This window comes from Erythranthe guttata, chromosome 7 (genome assembly GCF_056151865.1).
Source record: "Erythranthe guttata isolate IM_541 chromosome 7, IM_541, whole genome shotgun sequence".
NCBI lineage: Eukaryota > Viridiplantae > Streptophyta > Magnoliopsida > Lamiales > Phrymaceae > Erythranthe > Erythranthe guttata.
The window spans coordinates 10,304,605-10,315,363 of NC_142539.1; the positions used below are offsets into that span (position 1 = coordinate 10,304,605).

Genomic DNA, 10,759 nt, shown 5'->3' on the forward strand with positions numbered 1-10,759 from the left:
TCGTGTTCAACACATCGTTCTGTCACGGTAGTGGCGTACGAATTGGACGCGGTTAATAACATTTCAGTATTATACACGAGTTTTGCTTTTCGTGTTTCTTCTTTTTAATATTTAATTGCATTTCCTATGTTACGACTCTGGATTAATAGGTAATGTTTATATTTGTTTGATTTCTTTTCATTTTTTTTATTTGAATTAGATTTGTTACAAAGAGATAGTCAGTTACATGATATTTGTCATTTTTTTTCATTTTGAAACTGACCTCCGTACAACGCACGTGTGAAGTACTAGTTGTAATCAGAGCCATATTCAAGGTTTCATTGGATGCCGAAGAGTGGATGGATGCGGTACAGAAGGCAATGGCAGGGCCAATGTGCAAAGCTCGATGCAAATTCCAAATGGTAAGAGATGATAGAATTAACTTGGCGGCAGATATATGCCAGCCCCATTTTTTCTTTGTTCAAACTAAGGTTGTAAAAAGCGGTAACTGGGTCAGAGGCGGTCAGGCACGACTCACGACGATTAATTGGTGCGGCGGTGATTAATTGGTGATAAATCGGAAATAAATCTATTTTTTAAATTTATTATAATATATATCTAGGTATTATTTATAAATACTCAAAACATATATATAAAGATAATTAAACATAATTACATCTCCATCATGTATATATATCCTAATAACATAATAAAAGTTTAATAATAACTAGTAATACACCCGTGCGAGGCACGGTGAATACATATTTCTAATTGACGATAAATACATATTTTTAATGGATGATTCAAAACAAATGAGGTAAATTTGTATATATTCAAGTCCATACAATCATGTTTTTCAAAAAAAGAATAGAAAATTTAATAGGCTCTTTAATCACTTTATACCATGTTTATTAACGACTTTTAGAGTATCATATTCCGTTGTTATCACAACATATAACTGTTTAACGTCATCGGACTTATGTAAAAGAGTGTTCGGCTACAATGTACAAAAAATCAATTTCCGCGAAAATCGATGTTTGGACATATAAACTATTCGAAAAGTAATGAGTGCATGATTGAACTATCTGATATTGGTCAGACTTAAGCCACTGGGCTGTTTTCCCTTCATTCGTTTCACTTTCGCTTCACTTGCATGTCTTTGTTGTTCCCATGTAGCTTCAATCTAGAGCCTGGAAGCCTAAACGATGCCTTGAGACATAATTCTTCATCCGATCCTATGATACTGAAAAAGTGATAAAAAAATTTACACATCAGACATAAGCATGGAAGATATAGTTTGATGGTACCCAAAATATCCTACAGAAGCTCGTCCATATGTCACTAAAACACTTAAATTGCAGAATAATCCAAAATACTTAAGTATAACAAACCATAACATGTTAGTCATAACCAAAACATTGCTACAACATTCGCAAACACATTTCACTATCAATTAAAGAACCTAGGAGACAACATACTGATGCCAACTTAGCAATCCTACTACGAAAATGAAATGTGGCTAACTAAACATAATTACCTAAATGGACCAAAAATCTTAAAAAACATACCATTAATTATAAAATGTAGTAAAACACAAATTCTAAAATCTGGTAAAAGAAATTCTAAAATCTAAAGTTCAGAATTACTAAGTCCTAAAAAAACATAACAAAAATCTAATTAAATGTATTGTGCAGTTTATCTCTAAAATACAAACACAAACACAAACACAAACAAACTACATCATACACATAAATTGCACTACACGCACGAACCGATCCCAATGCACACATTTGCGAACACACATTTCTTATCATATGTGAAGTAAGCATCGAAAATAAGAACCCTACAAATACGCGTAAGTGTAGAAATTCATACCCGAACAAACTTGTTTTTTCCTACTACTTTTGTATGTTCAATCACCAGACAGTTGAAATGAATACAACACACAGTGATACCAAATAGATCAGGAACGCTGAGCTCTTAAGAAGTAAAAAATAAATAAAAAAATAAATAAAAAAATAAAAAAGAAACTAAGAATGAAAAGTATTGAATGTAATTATAGCAAAACGGTGGCTGAAACTTTTCATGGACATAAATTCCAAAATACAGTTTTATGCAGAAGGTTAATTTATCGAACTAAAAACATTAAAAACAAAATTAAGAATAATGGTTATTTGAGAAATGGCTATGGAAATATGAACACTAAGCATAAAAAATGCAGAAATAGAAAATTTTAATTTACCTTCGTGTAGATATCAACATCAGTGTCTAGTTTAACATGTTGTTTCTCTCGTTGACAATTTAGCCAGCATCTCTGTTCATAAATTATAAGACTACCTTGCAAAATACGTTTATGCTCCATGTGGCAGAAATTATATCATAGATCAAAGTTATTAATGCTGAATCGAGAAACTATACAAAAACAAACTAAAAAAGTCTCTCTCTCTCTCTCTCTCTCTCTCTCTCTCTCTCTCTCTCTCTCTCTCTCTCTCTCTCTCTCTTATATAATATATATATATATATATATATATATATATATATATATATATATATATATATATATATATATATATATATATATAAGGCTGGCAATCGAGCCATGTGAGCCGAGCTTGGGTTGGCTCAAGCTCACATACCATCGGGCCTCATTACTATAGGCTCAAGCTCACATATTATCGGGCCTCATTAGAATAGGCTCAAGCTCGGCTCGTGTATTTTTTCGGGTTTCGGATTTATATCGGGCCCTATTACTATATGATTGTAATGAGTAATTGTTTTTATAAAAATAAGTGATGAACAAGATTTACCTCCATTGAAGCTAATAAAAAAAAACCCTAAACGATCATTGAAAGTTATTGGAAAAATTTGAAAATAAAATCGAAAGAAGTAAAAAACATTAGTAACTCTTATTATTGGAAACATTTTATATTCTCAAATTTCGGTGATATGTTGCATTTGATTCATATTTAACTAATTGTCATCGTCACTACTTAATTCCTTTTATTTTGATTTTTTTCTTCGCAAAATCAAATAATCATATACGGTCATAATTTGTATGTTGAGTCACAATATTAAAATAATAAATATATTATATTATCCTAATCGGTCGGGCCTTATTTGGGTTGAACCATAGTAGGCTCAAACTCGGCTCATAAATAAATCGGGTTTAGTAAAATGGCTCAAACTCGGCCCGGCTCACTAAAAATTAAGCTCGGCTCAAATATAATCGGGTCGAGCCATCGGGCTTCGGTTAGGCCCGGCTCAATTGCCGGTCCTATATATATATATATATATATATATATATATATATATATATATATATATATATATATATATATATATATATATATATATATATATATATATATATATGGGCGAATGGCAAAAAGACCCATCACATGGAACTTAAATGCATTTTGGTCCACAAAAAAAATAGTCTCTCAATTAAACCCATCCCCATGTCTTTAGTCTAAAATACCCTCCATAATATAATTCTTATCAATTTCATCCATTATGCACTAACTTCCTTAATATTACACATTGACCCCGGATTTAAACAAATATATCACATTAACCCCCCAAAACTTTTTTTTTTCTAAAATATTTTTTTTTTCTGATTTTTTTTTTCCGGCCAGATTCCGTCGTTGACCGCCGGAGACCGTCTGTCTTGAGCGTTGACTTTTTTTTCTTTTTTTTCCTGAATTTTTTTTCCGGCCGGTCAACCACCATTCACCGCCGGTCTACGGTGTTGACTTTTTTTTTTTCTAGTTTTGTTTTCTTAGAAAAAATATTTTAATTAATATTATTGTCTTGGCTACTAAATTACTGTCTCAGACACTAATATTACTGTTTGGGACAGTAATATTATAAATATTATTTTTCCGAACAGTAATATTATTGTCTAAGACAGTTAAAGTACTGTTGGAGACAGTAATTTAGCTGTCGAGGAAGTAATATTAATTAAAATAATTTTTTTAAGAAACAAATTTAAAAAAAAAAGGTCAATTAACAGTTAAATTACTGTCTCCGACAGTTAAATAACTGCTGGAGACAATAATTTAGCAACGAATACAGTAATATTAATTAAAAATATTTTTTGTAAGAATAAAAAATTCGATTAACAGTTAAATTACTGTCTCCGACAGTTAAATAACTGCTGGAGACAGTAATTTAGCAACGAATACAGTAATATTAATTAAAATATTTAAAAAAAAAGTCAATTAACAGTTAAATTACTGACTTCGACAGTTAAATAACTGCTGGAGACAGTAATTTAGCATCGAAGACAGTAATATTAATTAAAATATTTTTGAAGAAAAAAAAAAGTCAATTAACAGTTAAATTACTGTCTCCGACAGTTAAATAACTGCCGGAGACAGTAATTTAGCAACCAAAAGTATAAAAAAAAAAAAAAAAAAAAGTCAACGCCGGAGATCCGGCAGTCAACGGCAGTTGACCGGCCGGAAAAAAAATTCAGGAAAAAAAAAAGTTTAAAAAAAAAAAAAAAAAAAAGTTAACGCCGGAGACCGGCGGTCTCCGGTGGTGGCGGGTCAAAATTGGGGTCAAAATTGAAATCAAGGTTAAAATTGGTATATTGATGAAATTGGGCTAACTTGGGGTGTAAATCATGAAATTGGAGTTGAATTGGGTTTCAATAAATTGGGGGTAATTTTGGTATATATAAAAGGATTTTCCTTATTTACATATAAGTTTGAATCGGCTGGATTTATTTGAAAGACAAAAAAGTTGGATGTCCCTCTTTTAATTAGGTGCCCTTGTCATTTATATATATATATATATATATATATATATATATATATATATATATATATATATATATATATATATATATATATATATATATATACAAAATTTGCAATAGAAAATTGTTATTCCTTCACAATGCTTTTATCTATCCTTTGGAGACTACCAAATATCCCATGTTGTACTCAAGATATGATCCGGAGTACATTGAATAAGTAGCAATATAAAAATCACACACGCAACAAATAAATGAAACATGGAAAATTTAATTGCAATATCAGGGAAAAAAACATTGATCATACTGCAACAATTTGAATGTAATCGAAAAAATATATTTTATCTAAAGCAGCCTCAAGAAAAGATAGTTACCTCCAGAACTATTGCGTTAAAAAATGCCTTCTCGAAGAGATGGTGCTATATATTGAGTAAATCTGTAGATCATGGAAGGATAATATTTGAACCATGAAGTTCCTCAAAAAACATGCAAAATCTGAAAAAGAAAGAAAGAAAATAAAAAAAAATAAAAAAATAGTAGAGAAGACGGAATTGATTTAAAAAAAGAACCAAATTCATACCAAGGTGTCATCAGTTCTGTGCTGTTGGCGCCAGATTTCCACCAAGGAAGAAATCCGCCTCACTTCGGAAGAAAAGATTGGCTAAAGATTTGTTCCCATGTTTATTTTGGAAATTTAGAGTCCTACCGTTGTAATACTTTAGGACTTAGATTTATTTCCTTGTACTTTACTCTTGTTAGGAATATTTTATAGTTATCTAGATTAGAACTAAATATTGACTAGGATTCTGTTTCCTAGTTATTCGGTTCCTTTGGAAGACAGGTCTTTGGAGGCCGATCTCATGCCTATATAAGGATCCTCACCTCACAAAGACCGTGACACTTTTGTTGGGAGTCCGTTGCTTTGAAGAATCGCTGAAACGTTCTGCTGAACAGAACTGTGCCATCGTTGGATGTGTCAACATATACAGATTGGCTGTATAGATCTCTTGGGAGATCAACCGCGTCACTGAAGGGAGTTCAGGCCAGAAAGGAGTTCTAGGCACGCGGTGTGGAGCTGCTGTTGGAAGAAACACGAAGTTGGAGTTGTGTACAAGAACGGCATATTACATAAAGAGGGAGTCTTTAGTGTTTTTAATAAGTCTTATTAATGTGCACTGTAAATCTGAACTAGTGAAATCGTGTTCGCAGGTCCACGTGGATGTAGGGCACAATTGTGTCTGAACCACATTAATTTTTGTGTTCTGTTTATTTACTTTAAGTAGAGTATAACTGTGCCAACACAAGATTTACAGTTGTAACTGAATACTGTTTCCACAAATTAACTGTTACAACTTAGATCAACTGATTTCTATAGGCATATAAATCAACAATTGGCATCAAGAGCCTCTCAATAGATATACATAGTGTGTGATTTTGGGAATTTGATTTATTTGCCATTGATTATTCGTAGGTACTATGAGTTCTCATATGGAAGGAGGTTCCACGACTCGCCCACCACTACTCACGGGAACCAACTACTCCTATTGGAAGACTAAGATGAAGATATTCATAAAGTCAATGGATGAAGATGCATGGCGAACAGTGTTAACTGGATGGAAGCGACCCGTTGCCACAGATGAGAAAGGGATTGAAACTGAGAAGCATGAGAAAGACTGGAGCAAAGCCGAACAAATTGCACCAAACATGAATTCCAAGGCCTTAAATGCTATATTCAATGGAATTGATATCAATCAATTCAAAATAATCTCTGCGTGTGAGTGTGCTAAAGAAGCATAGGAGAAACTCCAAACAGCGTACGAGGGAACTGCTTCAGTCAGACTATCCAAACTTCAAATGCTTGCCACCCGGTTTGAAGATCTTCGTATGGAAGAAAATGAGACCGTGAGCGAATTTAACTCCAAATTATGTGACATATCAAACGAAGCTCATGGCCTCGGTGAAACTTATCCTGAAGTTAAACTTGTACGAAAAGTGCTCAGATCCATGCCAGACAGATTCGCGTACAAGATCACTGCCATAGAGGAAGCAAATGATGTGGACTCATTGCGACTTGAGGATCTGATTGAAAATCTACAAACTTTTGAAAATAAGTTGAACATCAGCAGAATGGACAAGGAAAGGAAAATCGCTCTGCAAACTGTATCGGACACCACAACATCTGTGCCTACTGTTCCTATGTCAGCACTTGAAGTCAAGCTCACAAAATCCATGTCCTTAATAGCAAAAAATTTCGGGAAATTCATCAAGAGAAATGGACATCCTACAAACTCTGGGAGAAAACCCAGGACCTCTACAGATAACCCAGAAGTCAAGAAGGGAATTCGATGTAGAGAATGTCATGGTTATGGTCATATCCAAGCAGAATGTGCTAACACTCTGAAAAAACAAGGAAAATCACTTGCCACAACTTGGAGTGATGACACCTCAGAGTCTGATGATGAAAGTGAAGCTAGTGACGATGACACAAACAATGATTTATGTGGAACTTGCAGAATCACAGAAGCCACACTTGAGGACATCACGTGCACAGAACCGCCACATCTCAGGTATGTCACACAGGAAAATGAAAATTACGAAAATCTAAATATGCCTTCTCTGTCCACAGGGAGTGACGAATCAGAAGATGAAGGTGAAGAGTCCGTCCAACAATTTCAAAAACAATTGGATGATCTCCTGAAGCAATGTCATGAAGTTAGTAATGAAAATAAACTCCTGAAAGAAAGAATCAAAGAACAAGAGGAAGAAAACAAAGGAGTTATCACAAAACTGAATGACAGGATTGATGAACTTGAGATGGAGATTATAGTCTTTGAAGTGGAACAGGACTTCGCACAAAGAGACATCGACAATCTCAAAGATTTGTTGAAGTATTGGCAGGACTATGATGGTGAAAGAGCAAAAAGAATGAGGGAAAATCTTTTTCCAAAAGTGCATGCTGATGATCACCAAGATGTTTCACCGCCTGTTAGCACAATGTTTGAGGCTTCTGTCAGTAAGTCAAATCGCACTGCATTTCTTCCCTCAAATAGATTAGATGAAATCATAAATGCTCATCCTTCTAATTCCAAAAGAATTGGGTTAGGGTATACTGATAGACAATCTAATGCTAATACTGGTTCAAACTAGAAAATCAGATTTGTCAATTCCACATCTTCTTGTGTGAACAACGAAACCTATCCTACTAAGTTTATTCCTATCTGTCACTTCTGTCACAAAATAGGGCATGTCATGCCTAAATTCTTTAAAAGATGGAAATTGATAAACAAACAGTTAGCATATCAGACATCCAAATCCGCTGCGTGGGTTACTTACTCTCAAAGTAACAACTCTCATAAACAAAGGATGACAAATGATAGTACTAACTGCTTGTCAGCTATTTTATCTTTAAATGCATGTGCTACTAACTCTTGGTATTTTGACAGTGGATGCTCCAAACACATGACAGGTGAAAGGAATTTCTTATCAAATCTGCATAACATGTCTAGTGGACAGGTTACTTTTGGAGATGGAAATAAGGCTTATGTAAAGGGAAAAGGAGATTTAAATGTTGGAGGGTTGCCAAACTTGAACAATGTTCTGTATGTAGAAGGTTTGAAATCAAATCTTCTGAGTGTAAGTCAGTTGTGTGATCTATACGACTCTGTATTGTTCACAAAGCGTAAGTGTGAAGTATTTGATGAAAACAAAAATTGTGTTCTAACCGGATACAGGTCATCAGACAATTGCTACAAAATTGATCAGATTGACAAATCGGATCAATGTCATCACACTTCTTCTGATCTCACTGATCTCTGGCATCGGAAACTAGGTCATTTAAATTTTCATGATCTAATCCGTCTTGTTAATACAGGTTGCGTGAAAGGGGTACCACAACTGAAGACTGACACACCTGAGTCATGTAGTGACTGTCCTCTGGGAAAACAAGTACGGACATCTCACAAGAACACAGATCATGCAGGGACTAGCAGGACCTTGGAACTCATTCACATGGATTTAATGGGACCAATGCAAACCGAGAGCATTGGTGGAAAAAGGTATGTTCTAGTTTGTGTTGATGATTTCTCAAGGTTCACTTGGGTACGCTTCATTAGGGAAAAGTCAGATACCTTTTATGAGTTCAAAACTCTGTGCAAGAAATTGCGAATTGAAAAATTCAGCAATATTGGAAGAATTCGAAGCGATCATGGGAGAGAGTTTGAAAACTCTTCATTCACAAAATTTTGTGATAAACACGGTATCTCCCACGAATTCTCAGCACCAAAGACACCACAGCAGAATGGTGTGGTAGAAAGAAAGAACAGAACTCTCCAAGAAATGACTCGCGTAATGCTCATCTCAGCAAGAGTGGCCACAAAGTTCTAGGCTGAAGCTATGAGCACTGCCTGCTACACCATAAACCGTGTACACCTCAGACTAGGTACCAAGAAAACTCCATATGAAGTATGGAAAGGTAAGAAACCTAACTTAAGTTACTTTCATGTCTTTGGGTGTGAATGTTACATCCTGAATGATAGAGAACAACTCGGTAAGTTCTCTGCAAGAGGAGACAAAGGTACCTTTCTTGGTTACTCTTTGAACAGCAGGGCATATCGCGTTTATAATGAACGTACAATGACTGTTATGGAATCCATTAATGTAAGCTTTAACGAAGTTTTATCTGCATGAATGGATGAGGAAGACACTAATCCTGGAAAAACCATTGTACCAATACAAACGCCAGTCGTTAGCACAGAAGAAGTGGCGGCAGTAAAGGAAAGCACAGAAGGAGTGACAGCAGTGAAGGAAAGCACAGAAGAAAGAAAAAGACCATCAAAACGAGTTGTAAAGAATCATCCTTCTGAACAGGTGATAGGAGAATTTGATGAAGGTATGAAAACTCGAAATAAGCCCAGAGTTGATTACCAAGAAATGGTCAGGTATGTTTGCTATACTTCTACTATAGAACCAAAAAACATCAAAGAAGCAATTCTTGATGAGTATTGGGTACAAGCTATGCAAGAGGAACTTGAGCAGTTCACTCGACATGAAGTGTGGGAACTTGTTCCACGACCCGACCAGGTAAACGTTATAGGTACAAAATGGGTGTTCAAAAACAAAACGGACAAACTAGGTAATATAACTCGCAACAAAGCCCGTCTTGTTGCTCAAGGATACACCCAAATTGAAGGAGTAGATTTCGATGAAACATTCGCTCCGGTAGCTCGTCTTGAGTCAATACGTCTTCTTCTCTCAGTTGCTTGTGCTTTAAAGTTTAAACTCTTTCAAATGGATGTAAAAAGTGCGTTTTTAAATGGCCTTTTAAATGAAGAAGTGTATGTCGAACAACCAAATGGTTTTCAAGATCCACTCAAACCTCAACATGTCTATAAACTTAAAAAGGCCCTATACGGTCTCAAACAAGCCCCTCGGGCTTGGTATGAGCGACTTACGACCTTTCTAGTTGAAAAAGGATATAGAAGAGGTGGGGTAGATAAAACACTATTTGTCAAAAACTTAAAAAACGAAATCCTTTTGGCCCAAATCTATGTGGACGATATTGTCTTTGGGTCTATTTCTGACCACAAGAAAGATGAGTTTATCTCTCAAATGTCAAACGAATTTGAAATGAATATGGTTGGAGAGCTAACATACTTTCTTGGCTTGCAGGTAAAGCAGATGAAGGATGGAATTTTCATCACACAAAGCAAGTATGCCAAGAATCTGGTAAGTAAATTTGGGTTAGATAATGCAAAGCCTCTAAAAACTCCGATGAGTCCTACTGAGAAGTTGGGACGCGACTGTGAGGGCACAGACGTGGACCCCATATTATACAGGAGTATGATTGGAAGTTTACTTTATCTTACTGCCAGTAGACCTGACATTTGTTTCAGTGTAGGAGTATGTGCTAGGTACCAATTAAATCCTAGAGAAAGTCACTTAAGTGCAGTCAAACGCATCATACGATACGTGAGTGGAACTCTTGAACTAGGGATATGGTACTCCAAAGATACTAATACTTGT

At 35.0% G+C, this 10,759-nt stretch overlaps 1 protein-coding gene and 1 long non-coding RNA gene across 2 annotated transcripts; one reads left to right on the forward strand and one right to left on the reverse strand.

Annotated features, from left to right (window-relative positions):
* Positions 1 to 840: 840 nt before the first annotated feature.
* LOC148769186 (uncharacterized) lies at positions 841 to 5,340 on the reverse strand. The gene is made up of 3 exons (XR_016032033.1): positions 5,319 to 5,340; positions 2,222 to 2,293; positions 841 to 1,222 (listed from the first exon to the last, which is right to left on the reverse strand). It is a non-coding gene; the product is annotated as an uncharacterized LOC148769186 (long non-coding RNA).
* An 874-nt stretch (positions 5,341 to 6,214) lies between these two features.
* Positions 6,215 to 9,126, forward strand: LOC105965029 (uncharacterized). Its single transcript, XM_088820284.1, has 5 exons — positions 6,215 to 6,512; positions 6,615 to 7,874; positions 7,980 to 8,567; positions 8,610 to 8,793; positions 9,015 to 9,126. The coding sequence occupies exons 1-5, from the start codon at positions 6,215 to 6,217 to the stop codon at positions 9,124 to 9,126; spliced, it is 2,442 nt and encodes an 813-aa protein (XP_088676410.1).
* The last annotated feature ends 1,633 nt before the right edge of the window (positions 9,127 to 10,759 follow it).